The sequence below is a fragment of the Salvelinus fontinalis genome, chromosome 7 (genome assembly GCF_029448725.1).
Source record: "Salvelinus fontinalis isolate EN_2023a chromosome 7, ASM2944872v1, whole genome shotgun sequence".
NCBI classification, from domain to species: Eukaryota; Metazoa; Chordata; class Actinopteri; order Salmoniformes; family Salmonidae; genus Salvelinus; species Salvelinus fontinalis.
Window position 1 is genome coordinate 66,587,603 of NC_074671.1, and position 22,265 is coordinate 66,609,867.

Genomic DNA, 22,265 nt, shown 5'->3' on the forward strand with positions numbered 1-22,265 from the left:
ACTAAGGGGCTTGTTCCCAGGGGGAGAACTAAGGGGCTTGTTCCCAGGGAAGAACTAAGGGGCTTGTTCCCAGGGGGAGAACTAAGGGGCTTGTTCCCAGGGGGAGAACTAAGGGGCTTGTTCCCAGGGGGAGAACTAAGGGGCTTGTTCCCAGGGGGAGAACTAAGGGGCTTGTTCCCAAGGAAGAACTAAGGGGCTTGTTCCCAGGGGGAGAACTAAGGGGCTTGTTCCCAGGGGGAGAACTAAGAGGTTTGTTCCCAGGGGGAGAAATAAGGGGCTTGTTCCCAGGGAAGAACTAAGGGGCTTGTTCCCAGGGGAATAACTAAGGGGCTTGTTCCCAGGGGAATAACTAAGGGGTTTGTTCCCAGGGGGAGAAATAAGGGGCTTGTTCCCAGGGAAGAACTAAGGGGCTTGTTCCCAGGGGAAGAACTAAGGGGCTTGTTCCCAGGGGAAGAACTAAGGGGCTTGTTCCCAGGGGGAGAACTAAGGGGCTTGTTCCCAGGGGAATAACTAACGGGCTTGTTCCCAGGGGGAGAACTAAGGGGCTTGTTCCCAGGGGAATAACTAAGGGGCTTGTTCCCAGGGGAATAACTAAGGGGTTTGTTCCCAGGGGGAGAAATAAGGGGCTTGTTCCCAGGGAAGAACTAAGGGGCTTGTTCCCAGGGGAAGAACTAAGGGGCTTGTTCCCAGGGGAAGAACTAAGGGGCTTGTTCCCAGGGGGAGAACTAAGGGGCTTGTTCCCAGGGGGAGAACTAAGGGGCTTGTTCCCAGGGGGAGAACTAAGGGGCTTGTTCCCAGGGGAATAACTAAGGGGCTTGTTCCCAGGGGAAGAACTAAGGGGCTTGTTCCCAGGGGGAGAACTAAGGGGCTTGTTCCCAGGGGAATAACTAAGGGGCTTGTTCCCAGGGGGAGAACTAAGGGGCTTGTTCCCAGGGGAAGAACTAAGGGGCTTGTTCCCAGGGGAATAACTAAGGGTCTTGCTCCCAGGGGAAGAGTAGATGGGTGTAAAGCCATGTGACTCTTCTTCTCCTCCCTTGGCCCTAACCTCCTGGGAAGCAAGTGTTGTAAAGCTCAGATTTACACCCCCCGTTCTCTTCCTCAGTGTGATGGACCCGGTCGGACAGTTTAAAAACAGAAGTATTTATGACTCAGCATTCACTCTCATCTTCCATTCCTGGAGCTCTCTTGAGCATGTGCCTCAGCCTCAGCCTGGCCGGACGGACGGCATGAAGAGCAGGTTTAAACTTAGCTGTCAGTTCTGCTTGGCTATACAGAGCTTTCGGAAAGTATTCAGACCCCTTGACTTTGTCCATATTTTGTTACGTTACAGCCTTATTCTAAAATGGATTAAATAAAATAAATTTGTCATCAATCTACACCAAATACCCCATAATGACAAAGTGAAAAGAGGTTTTTAGAAACTTTAGCAAATGTATTACTTATTTACATAGGTATTAAGACCCTTTGCTATGAGACTTGAAATTGATCTCAGATGCATCCTGTTTCTATGGATCATCCTTGACCGTACATGTCAGAGCATGGTTTGTCATTATGGGATATTGTGTGTAGATGGATGAGGGAAAAAAACCATTTAATCCATTTTAGAATAAAACTGTAATGTAACAAAATGTGGAAAAAGCGGTCTGAAAACTTTCCAAATGCACTATTTGTTCCCTTACGGCTTGTGTTTCGGTGGAAGCACGCGGTGTGTGTGTGTTCTCAGTTCAAAAACATCTATTTTTTAGCTCATAAACATAGTATGAAATGCACTTTTATTTAGATTTGTATAAAAAGGTCTCCTCATAGTGTTTGATATTGCTGCTTCAGGTCATAAGCAGATTGTGGCTGTCTGCTACTGATGGTGTCTGAGCGCTAAGGCCAGGTACACATCACTGTCCCATTGTTGTGGCACAGGGCTCTGATGTGGACAAGGAGGAGAGGGCAGATCTGGCTTCAAAGGACAACTCCTGTAGAAACTGTTGACACTGCATTATGCTATTTTGATACCCGAGCAGACAAGGTGAAAAATATGTTGATGTTGTTGAGTAAGGCACTTACCTCTAATTTGCTCCAGGGGCGCCATACTACTATGGCTGACCCTGTAAAACAACACATATCACTGTCTGCACCTATCATACTACTATGGCTGACCCTGTAAAACAACACATATCACTGTCTGCACCTATCCGGTGTATGTGACAATAAAACATTATTTATTTGATTTATTTCACTCCCTGAGTACTAGTTGATGACGTGGACGTGGAATAAGGCAGCCCCCGCACCTCTATAACGACAGTACTGATGATTCCTCAATGCAGGTGCAACCTCTTGTCTCCCTCTACTGGTCATATACTACTAGTACATGTTCTCATCTGCAGCTGGCCCATTTGATCTTTGCTGTTTTCCCCCCTGCATGTCTCCCTGCTCCCGACCATTTTTAGAGGTGCCAAGTGCCTTGGCATTTACAGTCAGCTGTTTAGGGATGATTTAGCCTTGCTGGAAGGTAGAATTTCAAGCAACGCAATTTACCATCCATTATATTTTATGTTTACTGTATTTATATTATACATGATGTATGTTGACTGTGTAAATTCCTCTGTCTGTATATTTGTCTATTGCTGGGTATGAGTAAATGTACTTGGTGAATAAGTACCTTCTGATTCTGATGGTGAAATTATGGTGAAATGTATGTCAAGTGAAGCATCCAATGGCCTGTTTCCTCTCACCGCTTTCTGGCCTCCCTCTGAGCTTTGAGTGCGAAAACGGACTATCACACACCTACTGTATCTCTGTCTGAGATATCATCTACTGTAGGAATGCTTTTTTATGTACAGTAGGCTATAAAAAAACTATATATTTTTAAAACCAGCAACATAATTTAATATCTCAGTATTGTCAGATCAGATTTCCCGCCCTCACCTACCGTTAACCAATCATATCAATGCAGAGCTATACGGAGCCCCCCCCACATTGTTACAAAATTTAAGAGGCGCACAGCGATGCGGTACAGAGCTCAATTTAGCCTCTGACCCGCTATTGCGTCTCAGACCACATTTTCGGATCAAGCATAAATTGGCTCTTAGCCACGGCCTCGCGAGCGTTACAGGTGCGCGCCAACAGGTGATTTTGATTCGATTGTCACAGAACGCCTCTTCTCTTTTTATTTTTATGAATGGTTTAGTCAACATAATGTTGCAATTTGGCTAGTTTAGGTTTCAACACAACAAGAAAAATGGATCTCTCAAAGATTTCCGTTGCAAAGAGGAGAAACAGAAATGCAACCAAAGGGAAAAAGGTTACTCACAAGTCAAATGTTTCGCCGGCGATCAGTAGACTCATTCAAGACACTTCAAATCATATTCCATTGGGACGACAACTTCATAGGACACCGCCAACGTCAGAGTTGAAAATAACTTGGCCTTTGAGCTTTGAAATACAAACGGTAGGCCGAATCTCATTCACCACACTTCTGCCTTCTGCCTAGGCGTACTGGGGTTTTACTTTGCCTACATTTTGTTGTTACAGTCGCAATTGTGTCCCTGGCGTACACACAATACCCCATAATATGAAAGTGGAATCATGATGTTTTTAGGAATTTTCACAAATTAATTAAAAGCTGATGCCTTGAGTCTAATTATTCAATTGCTTTGTTATGGCAAGCCTAGATAAGTAAACATGTGCTTAAGTCACATAAAGTTGCATGGACTCTGTGCAATAAGTGTTTAACATGATTTTTCAATGACTACCTAATTTCTAACCCACACATACAATTACTGTATCTGTAATGTCCCTCAGCAGAGAAGTGAATTTCAAACACAGATTCTACCACAAAGGCCAGAAAGGTTTTCCAATGCCTCACAAAAGATACCTATTGGTAAATGGGTTAAACATGTAAAAAGTAGACATTGAATATCCCTTTGAGCATGGTGAAGTTATTAATTACACTTTGGATGGTGCGTCAATACACCCAGTCACTACAAAGGTACAGGCGTCCTTCATAACCCACTTGCCGGAGAGGAAGGAAACTGCTCAAGGATTTCACCATGATATCAAAGGCTACATTTAAACCGTTTGAGTTGAATGGCTGTGATAGGAGAACTGAGGCTGGATCAACAACATTGTAATTACTCCACAATAGTACCCAAAGTGAAAAGAAGGAAGCCTGCACAGAATACAAATATTCCTAAACATGCTTCCTGTTTGCAACAAGTGACTACAGTAATACTGCAAAATAATGTGTCAAAGCAATTTAACTCTTTGTCCTGAATACAAAGTGTTATGTTTGGGGCAAATCCTATAAAAAATATGAGCTGGTGCACACCCAGAAAAAATGATTTAGGGTAAATGTGCTGACTAAGGGAGAATAATCTGTAAGCTATCAAAACAAAGAGTCGCACACTCCGTTTGTATAACCTCCCAGTAATTTTAGGTAAAAAACCACAAACGTTTTGGCATCACTGTGCCTTCTTCAGGGTGGGGCAAATCCAATACAACACCTTACTGAGTACCACTCTCCATATTTTCAAGCATAGTGGTGACTACATCAGGTTATGGGTATGCTTGTAATCGTTAAGGACAGAGGAGTTTTTCTGGATTTAAAAAAATGGAACGCAGGTAAGTACAGGCAAAATCCTATTGGAAAACCTGGTTGTCTGCTTTCCACCAGACATTGGGAGATGAATTCATCTTTCAGCAGGACTGTAACCTAAAACACAATGCCAAATCTACACGAGTTGCTTACCAAGAAGAGTGAATGTTCCTGAGTGACCGAGTTAGTTTTGACTTAAATCTGCTTGAAAATCTATGGCAAGACCTGAAAATGGTTGTCTACCAATGATCAACAACTCATTTCACAGAGCTTGAAGAATTTTGAAAAGAGTAATGGGCAAATGTAGAACAATCCAGGAGTGGAAAGCTCATCCAGAAAGACTCACAGGTGTAATTGATGCCAAAGGTGATTCTAACGTATCGACTCTGGGTTTTAATACTTATCTAATCAAGATATATATTCTTGTTTTATTTGTTGTACATTTTCTACAAATGTTTGAATTTCTTCCACTTTGACATGAGTATTTTGTGTCTGATTGACAAAACGTCAATTAAATACATTTTAATCCAAATTTGATCACAACAAACTGTAAAATCAAGGGGTGTGAATACTTTATGAAGGCACTGTAGTTTGTAGGCCAACTTGAGCCAATTATTGTGGAGGGTTGGCCTAGCCAACTAATTTCTATTCCTTACAATTTTGTCTTTCCATCCAGATTGAAACCACCGCTGGGCAAGAACCCTTGTCTCCCGCGCTAAATATGACCATGGACCTTTACACAATCGAGCCTGCAGAAACAGAAACGTGCCGACGGTCTCGCATCACTTCAAGCACACGTGGGTGTTTTCCATATTGTTCACAATCCTGTAGCTGTATATTTGCACCAATATGTGATTTGATATGTCTGAGGTGACAAACATAAACACACACAGGGGTGTCATGCACCCCCAAAATCTGAGGGGCCACAAAGTATGTGAGTATTGGAGGGTGGTCTGGGAGGGGGGCTAGGCCCCATCTGCAAGTGGGATAATTTAGCCTGAAATGGCTTTTTCCTGCAATTTAGAGCCATAATCATTATGCTTAATTCTATGTACAAAAATGTATATTTTTCTGCATATGTAACCATACCTCTTGAGCTGTCTGTATCCTCCTGACTGGTGGTAATTTTTTTGCTAATATCTGGGTAAAAGATTGAAAGGAATGTGAGTCTTATTCAGTTCATTTAGTAATTGCTCTCTTTCCTAAAGTCTACCAACCTTGCCAGCAGGCATGCCAAATATTTCTGTAGTTGTCATATGTGCCGAATACAACGTGTTTAGACTACCGTGAAATGCTAAGACGGTTAGACAAGCTAGCTACTCTAACTTGATTAGTAGCCTGACATGGCTTCTTGGTAGCTAGTTATGAGGTTGGGAGATTGAGAACCTATCTGGGCTAGCCAAAATCAACTTCATAAAATTGCTAGGTGGCTCGTAGTATTTCAGAGAAACGACAACTATATATACAGTTGAAGTCTGAAATTTACATACACCTATGTTGGAGTTATTAAAACTCATTTTTCAACCACTCCACACATTTCTTGTTAACTAACTATAGTTTTGGCAAGTCGATTAGGACATCTACTTTGTGCATGACACAAATAATTTATCCAACAATTTTTTACAGACAGATTATTTCACTTATAATTCACTGTATCACAATTCCAGTGGGTCAGAAGTTTACATACACTAAGTTGACTGTGCCTTTAAAGAGCTTGGAAAATTCCAGAAAATGTCATGGCTTTAGAAGCATCTGGTAGGTTAATTGACATAATTTGAGTTACATCCACAGGTACACCTCCATTTATTTCAAGGCCTACCTTCAAACTCAGTGCCTCTTTGCTTGACATCATGGGAAAATCAATAGAAATCAGCCAAGACTTGAGAAAATTGTAGACCTCCACAAGTCTGGTTCATCCTTGGGAGCAATTTCCAAACGCCTGAAGGTACCATGTTCATCTGTACAAACAATAGTACGCAAGTATCAACACCATGGGACCACGCAGCCATCATACCGCTCAGGAAGGAGACGTGTTATGTCTCCTAGAGATGAACGTATTTTGGTGCGAAAAGTGCAAATCAATCCCAGAACAACAGCAAAGGACCTTGTGAAGATGCTGGAGGAAACAGGTACAAAAGTATCTATATCCACAGTGAAACACGTTCTATATTGACATAACCTGAAAGGCCGCTCAGCAAGGAAGATGCCACTGCTCCAAAACCGCCATTAAAAAAAAGCCACACTATGGTTTGCAACTGCATATGGGGACAAAGATTGTACTTTTTGGAGAAATGTCCTCTGGTCTGATGAAACAAAAATAGTACTGTTTGGCCATAACCACCATTGCTATGTTTGGAGGAAAAAGGGAGATGCTTGCAAGCTGAAGAACACCATCCCAACCATGAAGCACGGGGGTGGCAGCATCATGTTGTGGGGGTGCTTTGCTGCAGAGGGACTGGTGCACTTCACAAAATATCATGAGGAATGAAAATTATGTGAAATATATTGAAGCAACAACTCAAGACATCAGTCAGGAAGTTAAAGCTTGGTCGCAATTGGGTCTTCCAAATGGACAATGATCCCAAGCATACTTCCAAAGTTGTGCAAAATGGCTAAAGGACAACAAAGTCAAGGTATTGGAGTGGCCATCACAAAGCCCTGACCTCATTCCTATAGAAATTTGTGGGCAGAACTGAAAAAGTGTGTGCGAGCAAGGAGGCCTTCAAACCTGACTCAGTTACACCAGCTCTGTCAGGAGGAATGTGCCAAAATTCTCCCAACTTATTGTGGAAGGCTACCCGAAACGTTTGACCCAAGTGAAACAATTTAAAGGCAATGCTACCAAATACTAATTGAGTGTATGTAAACTTCTGACCCAATGGGAATGTGATGAAAGAAATAAAAGCTGAAATAAATCATTCTCTCTACTATTATTCTGACATTTCACATTCTTAAAATAAAGTGGTGATCCTAACTGACCTAAGACAGGGAATTTTTACTAGGATTAAATGTCAGGAATTGTGAAACCTGAGTTTAAATATATTTGGCTAAGGTGTATGTAAACTTCCAACTTCAACTATATATATTAACAGGACAGATCTGAGTGGGCACGTGCCCCTGTGTCCTCTGAACACACATTTCATTAAAGTTCCAATTCTTATCCATTTTAATATTGTTCTATGTCACATGATCCTACTGTAGGTCTATACATCTGAATGTTTAATGCTTTGGTTTATGATGGTGCAGAAGCTTGTAAAGAAAAATATATTATTAGCACAATCCACCAAATGTTATCAATGTACATGTTCAGTCTGTTCAGGCAGTGTGCTGGAAGAGGACCCCTACTCATTGATAAGAGGCATGCAGGGCTATGAGGTTACCCCGACAGACCTTGTATTCCTGAAGAGAGCCAGGCAGGAGAGGCAGATCAACGCCTTACAGGTGAAAATCCATATATCTGATGGTGAAAACACCCACTTGATTTTTTTAATGACTGATGCTCATGGTACCTCAAATTCAAATTACGCAGCCATTTTGTGCTGCTTTGATCACACACTTAAAGCTATTGTCAATATTCCCTCAATCACCTGGGGTGTTCTTTATTCGCACACATAGCAAAACTGTTTTGCAGCAAAATGTTTTGCTACGAAACATTCAGGTAGGTTTCGTTCTGTTTGCATTTTCTCCAGTTTGGTTCAGTTTGCAACTAAAAATGTTTTGCAATGAAAACGAGTGTTTCTATTGGACAAATTCAAGTAGGTTTGGTTCCTTGACTACACCCCATTAGGGCCTGCTTGATCCAGTTGAATGATGTTATGTTCAAGGCTGTCATTGTGTTTCCTATGCAGAGAGAGCTGGATGAGTTACTGAGGCAGCGGAGGAACCAGATGCTGGCCAGGGATCTGTCCTTGGCCTCCAGAGAGAAGATCCAAACTGACCTTGATGCGGTGAGGCCACGTGTTACTGTACAGTACTGTAGCTACTAGAGATGTGACAAATGTACAATTGTTCTTAACTTTTAAACTGCCGTTATGTTTATACGCTAAGAAAACTCATATGGTCCTTCGTATGACCCTGTGTGTGTGAGGTAGACTGAACTGCATTGCTCGCTAGTGGTCATACCAATGTTTATTTATTTATATATATATTAATAATAATAATAATAATAATAAAAAAATAAAAACATTAGTCCTGTCTAGCTAACAGACGCCGCTCATCTTACTGCTGTCTCGCACCCACTCAGCAACAATGATAGTTAATGCTGTTTTAGGTGTGTCCCTCTCCATGTTTTCAGGACTTTGCTACTGTTGCTTCCCTGTCTCACTCTGACATTTCTCCAACTGTTAAATATGATGACGTGCGGAGCTCTTTTATATCCGTGACTAATCATTTGAAACATGCATATCTCCTCCTAATAACGTTACAGCATTGTTGCTTTAGGTATTTGTTACATTTGTATTTTTCCATTTATGATGGGGATCTGTTAGTGGTAGTTTTGTGATAACTACACTGAAGGTTATTCAGTTAGGGATTTTCTCCTTTAAATGTTCACACCACTACTAGATACTGTCCTATGCTGAATGTCATGTTGCCAACCTCTGAAGTTATGACCTTAAGTTAACTGTGCTATATCTTATCATTAATCTATACAAATGTTTCTATATTCATAATTTTCACATACACATATTCGTAATGTTTGTGGATATGTCGATGCATTCTCTGAAAATTGTTCTGTTGGACATCACGTTTCAGATCCTGTCCTGTGAGCAGACTGTTCAAATGGGGCAAGTGTTCCTCTCGAGGAAGCTGAGCTCAACGGCGGTAGAGGCCCTGGATTCCAAGTCCCTCCTGGCCCAGATAAAGACTGCTGATGTCCAGCAAGCTGTAGAGGAGGAACAGACTGAGATCACTGCGCTAGAGGACAGAGTGGCCAGAGCCCTGGAGCTCAGGTAGCTAGCTATCTCACTTCATGTTACTGCAGTGGCCAGGATCATATTTATTAGGCACCAAATGGATGAACATTTACTGGAAAAGGGGCAGGAAAACAGGCAGGGACATACAATAAGAAGCATTCGTTTTTGTTCTGATGCAAAACGTTTTGCTCCAGTGTGCCTTAATGAATATGACCCATGGAAGACATGGCCAGTGTGCAGTTTGTTGATGTTTACAGAAACAGGAGTTCTGGCTTTATATTATTGTTTCTAATTTCAGAGAGAGAGCGGAGCAAAGACAGCAGGAGATTGAGAATCGGAACAGAGCCATCCTCACGAAAAAGGTGCTATTTGTTCAACACTTGTTTAGTTAAATGATGAATCACCAACAGTACTGTACGGTCATGGGCCAGTTCTTTCTGGACATGTATAACTGATGAGCACTGCTTCATCTTTAAGGCAAACATCAAGCATCTGATGAAGGAACTATCAGAGCTCAAATCCCAACTGGCTGTGGCAGAGGTAAGTCTGTATGTAATGTAATGAGCTCTGTGTCTGACCTTGTGGTGTCTGGGGTGTTGGGAATTTTCAGTCGCATTGAAAAATATTTGTACTTCCTCAAGAGATTCCATGAGCCAGTTCCTTGTAACTTCACAGGAGTCTTTGCTAGCCATTCAAGGCGAGATGGACACTTTGAAAGACACAGAAAAAGAGGAAGACACAGGTCCCCAGGAGGCATTGCAAGTCGCCCCAAGCCAAGCAAAAGCTCCCAAGAAGGCACCCAAGACAAAAAGGAATGGTGGAGGAACAATTACCCAACAGCCTTCTCATGTCCGAATTGAAGCTGAAAATACACCTACCATAGTTGGAGAGTCACATATGGTCAGTGGTCTCAGACGATCTACGAGAATAGCTACCAAGAAGAGCTGCGTTGAGAATAAGCCTGTTTTAAGAAAAACTCGCCCTGTCAAAGCAAGCATTTCACTTTGAGAATTTCTTTCTCCACTTTTCCTGAAACTTTTGAGTTTTAAGGAGTTGTTTCCACTGCTTGTTTGCTACTGTGGTTAGGTTTGCATCCAGTTGACAACAGATTTTAATGCAGATATTCAAAAGTCCGCACAGAAACATTATATGCATTTTTCCCACCAGACGTGCTTTCATCAAACTGACTTTGTAGCGGATAAAATGTTGTGCGTGACCATGCACATAACACTTTTGCACTTAAGTTTTCGTGTACAGAATAAAATAAAACAGAAGTTTTAATGTTTCCATAGCATTTTCAATTCTATGGATGGTTTTGTCACACAAACTGAAATAAATAGCATACTTGCCCAACCTGGTTTTTGGCCCTTTTCTCTATAGACTACGTTGTGCTGATAAAGTGGACAGGGAAGGTTATACACTGAGTGTACAAAACATTAAGAAGCTCTTCCCATGACACAGACTGACCAGGTAAAACTTATGATCCCTTATTGATGTCACTTGTTAAATCCACGTCAATCAGTTTAGATGAAGGGGTGGAGAACGGTTAATTTAAAGGAGGATTTTTTAGCCTTGAGACATAAATTGTGTATATGGGACATTAAAGAGGGGAATGGACAAGACAAATGAACAGGGTATGGTAGTAGGTGCCATGCGCACCGGTTTGTGTCAAGAACTGCAACGCTGCTGTGTTTTTCATGCTCAACAGTTTCCCATGTGTATCAAGAATGGTCCACCAGCCAACTTGACACAACTATGGGAAGCATTGGTGTCAACATGGGCCAGCATCCCTGTGGAATGTTTTCAACACCTTGTAGAGTCCATGCCCTGACAAATTGAGGCTGTTCTGAGGGCAAAAGGGGGTGCAACTCAATATTACAATTTTTTTCTTGATGTTTGGTATACTCGGTGTACGATGGGATATGGATAAAGGAAGCCAATCACTGTTCATGTCACCCACATCATTCAAATGATGGCCTAACCTCAATATTTTTGCATGAAAATTTGCATGAAGCTTATCACTGTGGCGTGCATTTAACCACAAGTTATTGAAACAACATCAACAAAGTAGCCACCCCGCCTGCGTTTTGGTGAAAAACTGAGGGAAGAGGCTGGAAAAATGTCACCACTCAAATTCATAGACTGAGCTATGGATGCAAGCAGTGACCATCCATGATATCAACATTATAGTTTGAACCATGTTTTGAAGCTGTTGTGGTTTTTTTTTTATACCAATTCTTTGCTCATATTTGGGGTTCTGTTTTGGGGTATGACAGAACTAAGATCATTAGTAAGTTATATTCTTCAAGGTGTAATGGGTATTCAGTATATCATTAATTTAAAAGTCCAAAAATGAATGGAGCAACTAAGGATTCCAGCAACAAAAAAATCAAGATGTTGAGTGAAATTGTATTCTCCTTTTCATCTATTCTAAATTTGTTTGTCTCTGTACAGATTGATCTACTTGTACCTTTGATCAGATATATTGCTGAATAGACAAATACTGTTATTACTGGAATAGGATCTTCTAGAACAGTGTTTTCAGATATAGAATAATAGAGCCCTCTTGTGGACACTTTGGAATCTGACAATGCAGGATCTGTTAGTGTAATTGGTGTGTATAGTTGTGAACTCTATCATTTCTGCAGTGCAGCCCAGGGATATTTCTGCTGATGCATGTCTTTCTGTGTGCCAAGTTGGCGACAGTCTAGTCAAGCCCTGGACGAGTTTTAATATGAAGGAAACTGATGTCCTGCTACATATGATCGCAACCCTGAGTCATAACCTTGGCCTATTGGCGAGACCAGTGTTCAGATTATCCTCAGTGACCCTGTAGCTAATGCGCATCTTATACTAATTTTCTCATTTTGATGTCACTCCTCTTAAGAAGCTTGAGAACACACAGATGCTCTCACTCACTCTCACTCATCTGGTGTACAGCAGCTCGGCCCAGTGGAGAGGGAACAGTAGGAAATGGGTGGTGAACAGCAGAATTACCCAGAACTCCCAGTTATTCTTGGCTACCAGACAAGGGAGCTGAGACGAGGAACGAGATGGCTGCCATATTGTTAACATATCACAATCAACCCTTCTGTGTCTTTTAGAAGAGAGTGGAGGAACCCGTCCCAAATTTCTGTCCACTTTATTTCAGTTGGAGCAGAGAGAATTGGCACATTTTCTTTAGACATGTAGATTTAGAAATTGTTGAAATGCTGTTGATGTTTCCCAGACTTGCCCTGACAGTTTCATGCCACACTGCAGTATTCCAGTCAGTCATCTGAAAGAACAATTTTCTTATTCTTTATCCGGTGTGAAAGTTCACTGTCTGTCACACCTCTGCTCTCCTGTCTTGATCTCAAGGTCTGGGATGTAATGCTATCTGTGCTGTGCCACATTGACATGCATTTTCAATAAACTGCACAGTTAGTCATCTACTCAGTGAGATTAAATAGAATTCAAATTATATTTTTGTGTAAGCATGCATTTTTCCCATGCAGAATTTTTCTGTAGTGCAGATTTGATTGAATGCAGCCCTAGGTTCCCTCAGTACATACAGTATCTGTTGAAGTGGGGCAGGCACCTCAGTGTGAAAGTAGACCGATTACCGGTATTTGGCCTTCTATTCAAAGTAGTGCTGGCTGTACAGTTTGCTCTGGGTGGATTGACTTGTCGGTACGTGGCCTTGTATTCAAAGTAGTGCTGGCTGTACAGTTTGCTCTGGGTGGATTGACTTGTAGTTCCCTCTTCAGAAGTGCTTGACGGGGTGAACACAGATGCCCTATTCATCATCCAGCAGGCCTGTCCTCTGCGGTCCCTAGTCTAGACAAGAACCAACATGCCACCCTCTGTCTTTTGCTCTGTGCCAGCAGATCAAATTCGAGAGGGACAGGATGCAGCTTTGACAGGAACCAGGCTTATATCTTTACTGTTTGGTCGTCGTCCTGTCGAGTGACGTAAACGAGTCCCTGCTGCTAGCATACCTCAAGGCATTTTTATTTCTGCTACAGTACCTTTTGTTTATTTCAAAATTGAATCCGTCGCAGATGACATCATGGTAATGATGGATGGTTGTTTGCAACCGGAGGTCACATCTGTCAATCAGGCCAGATTTTATCTGTTGAAAGACTCATAAGGACTGCTGTGTATTAACATAGTAGGCTGATACAGGCAGTCAGGCAAACTTTTGCTCGTTACTGTCCCAGCCATATCCATTCCTCCCCCTTACACTGTAATGCTAATTAGCATAGTAATTTGACATACTGTTGCACAGCGTCTGCTTTGATGTGGCATTGTTCAGGGGGGGGGGGGGTTTCAACGTGCGATCTGACTCTGCAGGGTTCAATCAGCATTTCTCTGCCTGTTAGTTTAACTTTCCTCCTCTGGCTCCAGACCCCCAGTGTTTCATATGACATCTTTACTAGACAACTGCGCTGCCCAGTCGGCTTGTCCTGGAGTCGTCTGTCTCAACGAGCCTTTGTAGAGGCCAGGGTAAGTGATCTATTACCCTCGGTCTGTGAGCCCTGAGCTGAGCTAACTCAACTCTCTGGCCTTTTGGAAGGGAGTGGTGGATCTACCTCCATGAACCCACTCCCCTGTTCTCTGTCCATGCCCAGTTGAAGGACCATTGGACCAGGCCTCTCTGACCAGATGGTTGCTCTGTAAAGAGTGAAGGTTATAAAAGATGATTGTGAAACTGCAGGACAGCAAGCGCATGAGTCCATGGTCTGAATATGCAGGGGTATATGTACTGTAGTCTCTTTGGATCAGAAACTCTATCTCCAGACACTCACTAGCTTGTTTTGGGCTGTTCAGCTAGGTTCCGCTGCGGCACATTTCATTAACCTGAGGTAGTCCGTGCCTGATTCCACATATTCAAACACTTTGGTACATGGAGACGCTAATCTGGAGTGAAATGCAGATTCTGTGAAATGGATGCTGCTATTCAAAACAGTTTAATACTTCCCTGAAATGTTTCATATGGCTTTTTTTATTTTTTATTTAAGTACTTTGAAATATTTTAACCAATATTTGCTAATGCAGGGCCAGCCATTGTTCAGAAGCTTTCTGGGTATGAGTGCTTCACCTCAAATACGTCAAGTCAAAGAACCAGATCGTGTTTATAGACCGAGTCCAAGCAGACAGGGGAGATCCCAGGCCAAGAAGCTGTGGGCAGAGAATTATCCCCAAATTGCTCATGTCTTTCTCTCTGCGGTCGGTGGAAACTTTCTCTGGGTTTAAACACTTTTAAATGACCACTTTACCTGTTGTTTCTGCCACAGGAAAACATAACACCTCTGTCTCCAACCGCGCACTACTTTAGTTTACATCTCTTTTTGGATGTTTTCTCAGTGAAATTATATCGATACTAAAAGAGAAATATAAACATAAGTCTAGAAACAAACCGCATTCATATTGATATCTGTTTTTATAAAATCAATTTTCTCTGCCCGTTGTCCTCTAGACTTCATGTGGACTTTGTAATCTCTGGTTCTACCACAAGGAGGCGGTGTGGGACATGTCTGACATCTGTGTAAACCTTGGGCCTATCATGGAGGTTAGTCAGGACAAACCAGAATGCGACGGAATGGAAGACGCACACAGTCATCTAATTTCCATCGCTTAGCACTCTGCCAAAGTCATCTGTCGTCTCCAGTAATGTTGTTCTGTTTAGTTTGGACAGTCCCTTGCTGCCAAGTAAAACCCTGTAATAGTATATTACAGACAGAATGAGCCCGGCTAACAGTGTGTGAATCAGTGGCACATGTAACAGTAGTCGTGCCAAGTCTAACTAGGCAACAGGAGCGGGTGCACTGTGAACACATCCAACCGCTCTGTGGGACCAGAGTGTGAAACCAGCCACTCAAGTGCCCGGCCAACACCGATAAAATCCCAAACCATCAGTGTTTCGCTCTAGACCAGGGGTGTCAAACTCATTCCACGGAGGGCCTAGTGTCTGCAGGTTTTTGGTTTTTCCTTTCAATAAAGCCCTAGACAACCAGGTGTGGGGAGTTCCTAACTAATTAGTGATGTTAATTCATCAATCAAGTACAAGGGAGGAGCGAAAACCCGCAGACACTCGGCCCTCCGTGGAATGAGTTTGACACCTGTGCTCTAGACAATTCTCCCTTTTGATGTTCCACAGCATTAAACAGTAATAATGACTATAGTTTATATAGTAGATTGATTTATCAAGGATGGTGGCCAAATTGGACATCTATATATTGCTATATTAAACGTTCACTCACAATAGGCCGAGATATTAAGACCTCTTTACTTGTCTTTGTACTGGTGCAAGTAGGCCTATGGACCGACCAAGAAGTAAACATCTGAAGTTTTTCTTTTTTACATGGCATCAATTTATCTTTTTCCAATTATAAGGTCATTTGTGTTTTGATTATAAAATGTTGAATGATTTGCAGGAAATGCTCAATATTGTTTCAATTTACTACTGAATGTGATATATGCATTAATGTAATTCACATTATCATTAAGAATAAAGGACTGTTCAATCAGATTACATGAATCATTCACATGATCAATCAAGTTATAAAAAAATATGCCCAGAATATCTACTCCCCTCCCTGCTCCAAATATCCTCCAAATACACCCTCCTCTCCACAGCTCTTTTGGATAACACAGACCTCTGCATGTTGAGAGTTTGATAAACGCTTCAACTCACTGATTGAGTGATTGCAGCGGTATTAGGATGAACAGTTAGTTTTCCAGCTAGCAGTTGTTTGTGTAACTAGCTGGATGAAAGAGCAGCAGTGTGTCCTTGGTTTCTGTGGCACCATTACAGCCAGTGGAGATGGACACCGTTCCTGTTCTTAATGTACGTTCTCAACATGCCCTTTCTCCTCTTTTGATCAGTGTTTGAGGAGAGAACACTGTGGCTTGTCCTACATCTGTGTGCAGCAGAGAGCACCCAGCAAAGCTCTGAAGTCATTTGTTTTGCTACTCTGTGTGGAATGGCCTCTGGAAGAGAGGGGTGGTTTAGGGGGGGGGGGGGGGGGGGGGGAGCTGTAGCAAAACAAGCATGGCAGCGGCTCCGCTAAGTGTTGGCTGTGATGCTGAAGAGGAGCGTGGAAATAAAACATACCAGACTAAACATTTACACACTGTCTGCATGCCAGCTTGGTTTCCGACATGGGATGGATGGAGGCTGGGGGGTTTAAGGGATGACATTCACTGCCAATAATACCCCCACCCCCCGTTATGTATACATTGTACATTCTATTAGAGTGAAAATAAACTCACATAAGGCCATTTTACTTTCATCATTAGAAATGAAAGTCGAGTGAAGGGTATGTTCAGACAAGCATTGGGTTGGAGGTATGAATAGTCCTGAGTCCCCTTTCAACAGTTACCCCCCTCTTTCTCGCTCACACACACACACAGCGACCCCCTCACCCCCCTGCGGCCTCCAGCCCACAGCATCAGGTTTGGGCTCTGGCGTTGTAGAGGTTTGTTTTAGAATACCAAAGCCGTGAGCACCTCAGACAGTGCATACGCCGCTCAACTCCACAAATATGTCAGAAGCATATTAGACAAATATTCCCTCCAAGTGCAGTGCCAGTGTACACACCCCAGAGTTCCTCCCATCTATCAACTCATGCTGAAGCGTTACTCTGGAGGCAGGTGATTTACGGTTATCAAAGTGTCCTTTTGGCTGACCCGTTAGCTAGAGGAGAGACAAGGGCAAGGCCACACTGACTGTGTGGTCCCAACAGCTTATCAAATGCAATAGTGATTACTGCATTTCTGCTGGATGCTATGCTACCTCGCGTTAGCTAACGTGTAGACCAGGGGTGCCCAACCAGTCGATCGCCCTCTACTGGTCGATCATGGAGTGCTTGCCAGTCGATCGTGAGATGATTATACATCTACTTAAATTCAGCCACAAATCAACGCCTATAATCTCTTTCTGTTTTAACGTTCAACAGTCCTCCATTCCCAGCAATGTCTGAGAAGTCAGGTGATTTACATAAAATATGACCAGTCCCTGCACACTTATTGAAGTATGCCTAGTTAGCACGGTCAGATGTCGTCCGCCAACTCCAAGTCGAGGTCACTGGGATGCCAGGCAGGTAGCTAGCTAGCTAACTTTGTAGCCAGATTAGTTCTTAAGTTGTGTGGTTGACAGCAGCAATAATGAGTGGAGGGAAGGATACAAAACAACTGAAAACATATCATTTCCACAAGGAGGATTATTTTTTCGTCATGTCAAACTCAAAATGTGTGTGCCTCATCTGCCATAATAGCATCGCTATCCCAAAGAAAGGTAACACAGAATGACATTTTAAAACCACACACAAAACCCAGGAAAGAGATTTTCCAGCAAAGACTGAATTACAAAGAAGAAAAGTACAAGAACTAAACAAATCAACGGCAGCGCAGCAGTCACAAGGCCTGTGACCAAAGGGAAGCGGCAAACATAGCATCTTATCGTGTGAGTCGCGTTCTTGCTAAGCATAAAAAGTTGTTAAAAGATGGAAAGATGATCAAGGAAGCATGTATTGAGGCTGCTGTTTGAGGATTTTAAGAAAATACTGAAATTATGGCTGCCATCAATGACATTCAGTTGTCCAGAAATATGGTGACAAGAAGATGTGAGGGAATAGCAGAGAACCTTGAGCATCAACTGAAGAAGGATATTTACAGCTGCGAGTGTTATTCACTCCAGTTTGACCAGTCCACAGATATGGTAGATGTGGCACAGTTATACCTTTTCATCAGAATGGTATTTGACAACATGAAAGGACATCCAAGGGGCAAAGATATTTTTCAAGCTTTTAGGGAGTTTGCTAACAAATTCCAACTGCTCTTTTGTAAGCTTATCTACATTACTACCGATGGGGCACCCGCTATGGTAGGCCGCATTAGTGGGTTTGTTGCATTGTGCAAACGAGATGATTCTTTCACCGTCTTTCTTAGTTATCACTGCGTAACTCATCAGGAAGCTTTGTGCAGGAAGGTGTTAAACATGAAAGAGGTGATAGATGTTGCGATGAAGATTGTGTGTTCTATTCGAGCAAGAAGCCTACAGCGGAGGCTTTTTCACGCTCACTTAGAAGAGACTGCAGCGGGGCACACAGACCTGCTGCTGCACACGGATGTGTGGTGGCTGAGCCGAGGTAAATTTTTTGGTTGATTCAGTGAGTTGTTGCCTGAAATCAAGGAGTTTCTCAAGGTCTCCAACATGCAGAATATACACTGCTCAAAAAAATAAAGGGAACACTTAAACAACACAATGTAACTCCAAGTCAATCACACTTCTGTGAAATCAAACTGTCCACTTAGGAAGCAACACTGATTGACAATAAATTTCACATGCTGTTGTGCAAATGGAATAGACAAAAGGTGTAAATTATAGGCAATTAGCAAGACACCCCCAAAAAAGGAGTGATTCTGCAGGTGGTGACCACAGACCACTTCTCAGTTGCTATGCTTCCTGGCTGATGTTTTGGTCACTTTTGAATGCTGGCGGTGCTCTCACTCTAGTGGTAGCATGAGACGGAGTCTACAACCCACACAAGTGGCTCAGGTAGTGCAGTTCATCCAGGATGGCACATCAATGCGAGCTGTGGCAAAAAGGTTTGCTGTGTCTGTCAGCGTAGTGTCCAGAGCATGGAGGCGCTACTAGGAGGCAGGCCAATACATCAGGAGACGTGGAGGAGGCCATAGGAGGGCAACAACCCAGCAGCAGGACCGCTACCTCCGCCTTTGTGCAAGGAGGTGCACTGCCAGCGCCCTGCAAAATGACCTCCAGCAGGCCACAAATGTGCATGTGTCAGCATATTGTCTCACAAGGGGTCTGAGGATCTCATTTCGGTACCTAATGGCGGTCAGGCTACCTCTGGCGAGCACATGGAGGGCTGTGCGGCCCCCCAAAGAAATGCCACCCCACACCATGACTGACCCATCGCCAAACCGGTCATGCTGGACGATGTTGCAGGCAGCAGAACGTTTTCCACGGCGTCTCCAGACTCTGTCACGTCTGTCACATGTGCTCATGTGCTCAGTGTGAACCTGCTTTCATCTGTGAAGAGCACAGGGCGCCAGTGGCGAATTTTCCAATCTTGGTGTTCTCTGGCAAATGCCAAACGTCCTGCACGGTGTTGGGCTGTAAGCACAACCCCCACCTGTGGACGTCGGGCCCTCATACCACCCTCATGGAGTCTGTTTCTGACCATTTGAGCAGACACATGCACATTTGTGGCCTGCTGGAGGTCATTTCGCAGGGCGCTGGCAGTGCACCTCCTTGCACAAAGGCAGAGGTAGCGGTCCTGCTGCTGGGTTGTTGCCCTCCTACGGCCTCCTCCACGTCTCCTGATGTACTGGCCTGTCTCCTGGTAGCGCCTCCATGCTCTGGACACTACGCTGACAGACACAGCAAACCTTTTTGCCACAGCTTGCATTGATGTGCCATCCTGGATGAACTGCACTACCTGAGCCACTTGTGTGGGTTGTAGACTCCGTCTCATGCTACCACTAGAGTGAGAGCACCGCCAGCATTCAAAAGTGACCAAAACATCAGCCAGGAAGCATAGCAACTGAGAAGTGGTCTGTGGTCACCACCTGCAGAATCACTCCTTTTTTGGGGGTGTCTTGCTAATTGCCTATAATTTCCACCTTTTGTCTATTCCATTTGCACAACAGCATGTGAAATTTATTGTCAATCAGTGTTGCTTCCTAAGTGGACAGTTTGATTTCACAGAAGTGTGATTGACTTGGAGTTACATTGTGTTGTTTAAGTGTTCCCTTTATTTTTTTGAGCAGTGTATATGACTCCTGGATTTATCTTTTCTCACTGACCTAACGTACATGCTTATTGAATTGAATGTAGAGCTGCAAGGAAAAGGCAAACATGTAATCGACATGATCTGCTCTGTATACACATTATTGCAAACCACAACTGCTCACAAGAAAGCTGCAACGTAAGGACCTGCACTTCTTTCAACACATGCAATCAGAACTTGAACGTCAGGGCAAGGATACAGCACAGCTTTAGAGTCCAGAACATCTTATCTGAGTTTTGCTGTCGTTTCACTGACTTTGCACCACTTGAGCCTATTGCCACTTATATGTGCTTTCCGGTTGGCACAGACATAAATGTGGAAGTCATTGCCTCCAAAATGGGATCACTTGTTCAGTTGGACACAACTATAGCAGAAACCGAAATTCTCACCGATCAAAATGACATTCAGCTGAAATCCAGGGCAGCCACTGAGATGAAGCAGGAGTTCTGGGAGCTGCTGCTAGATGAGAAGTATCCCAACATAAGAAGATGTGCTCTCAACTTATCAGCCCTTTTTGGATCAACCTGCCTCTGTGAGTCTGTGTTTTCTCACATGAAGATAATCCAGTCCAAGTACAGATCTACTATGACTGATGAGCACCTTGTGGCCTGCATGAGACCTGCAACAAGCTGCTACCGCCCTGACTATGACAAACTACTTGCCTCCAACGAATGCCATAAGTCACACTAAGGTCGGAAATGAAATTAGTTTCACTTATTTGTGGAAAACATGTTATTGGCCCACATTTTTGCGTATCAAATAGGTATCATAGCAACAGGTCAATACTCAGTGGTGTGTTGCGTTCCATACATTTTGTTGGTTGGTTTCGATTTAGAGACTGGTAGATCTCATCAGGCTGGCAAATGAAAAAGTAGATCTGACGTCAAAGAAGGTTGGGCACACCTGGTGTAGACTGACTCGGCACACCTGGTGTAGACTGACTGGGCACACCTGCTGGAGACTGACTGGGCACACCTGCTGGAGACTGACTGGGCACACCTACTGGAGACTGACTGGGCACACCTGCTGGAGACTGACTGGGCACACCTACTGGAGACTGACTGGGCACACCTGGTGGAGACTGATTGGGCACACCTGGTGGAGACTGACTGGGCACACCTGGTGTAGACTGACTGGGCACACCTGCTGGAGACTGACTGGGCACACCTGGTGGAGACTGACTGGGCACACCTGGTGTAGACTGACTGGGCACACCTGCTGGAGACTGACTGGGCACACCTGCTGGAGACTGACTGGGCACACCTGGTGGAGACTGACTGGGCACACCTGGTGGAGACTGACTGGGCACACCTACTGGAGACTGACTGGGCACACTTGGTGGAGACTGATTGGGCACACCTGGTGGAGACTGACTGGGCACACCTGGTGGAGACTGATTGGGCACACCTGGTGGAGACTGACTGGGCACACCTACTGGAGACTGACTGGGCACACCTGGTGGAGACTGACTGGGCACACCTGGTGGAGACTGATTGGGCACACCTGCTGGAGACTGATTGGGCACACCTGGTGTAGACTGACTGGGCACACCTGGTGGAGACTGATTGGGCACACCTGGTGGAGACTGACTGGGCACACCTACTGGAGACTGACTGGGCACACCTGGTGGAGACTGATTGGGCACACCTGGTGTAGACTGACTGGGCACACCTGCTGGAGACTGACTGGGCACACCTGGTGTAGACTGACTGGGCACACCTGCTGGAGACTGACTGGGCACACCTGCTGGAGACTGACTGGGCACACCTGGTGTAGACTGACTGGGCACACCTGGTGTAGACTGACTGGGCACACCTGCTGGAGACTGACTGGGCACACCTGGTGGAGACTGACTGGGCACACCTGCTGGAGACTGACTGGACACACCTGGTGTAGACTGACTGGGCACACCTGCTGGAGACTGACTGGGCACACCTGGTGGAGACTGACTGGGCACACCTGGTG

The 22,265-nt window shown here is 43.9% G+C and overlaps 2 protein-coding genes across 2 annotated transcripts in view; one reads left to right on the forward strand and one right to left on the reverse strand.

Moving 5' to 3' along the window:
- Window positions 1-3,017: 3,017 nt before the first annotated feature.
- On the forward strand, window positions 3,018-10,858 carry LOC129860001 (uncharacterized). The gene is made up of 8 exons (XM_055930311.1): window positions 3,018-3,442; window positions 5,265-5,385; window positions 7,899-8,029; window positions 8,437-8,535; window positions 9,341-9,537; window positions 9,800-9,863; window positions 9,979-10,041; window positions 10,177-10,858. Exons 1-8 carry the CDS (start codon window positions 3,233-3,235, stop codon window positions 10,507-10,509), a joined length of 1,218 nt encoding a protein of 405 aa, XP_055786286.1. The 5' UTR covers window positions 3,018-3,232; the 3' UTR covers window positions 10,510-10,858.
- A 9,846-nt stretch (window positions 10,859-20,704) lies between these two features.
- The window catches only part of LOC129860122 (axoneme-associated protein mst101(1)-like), a 4,071-nt gene continuing 2,510 nt past the window's right edge, over window positions 20,705-22,265 (reverse strand). The window contains exons 2-3 of the mRNA XM_055930440.1: window positions 21,204-22,259; window positions 20,705-20,759 (exon numbers count right to left, since the gene is read on the reverse strand). Coding sequence (XP_055786415.1) covers window positions 20,705-20,759; window positions 21,204-22,259 — 1,111 coding nt within the window. The remainder of the gene's footprint in view (window positions 20,760-21,203; window positions 22,260-22,265) is intronic.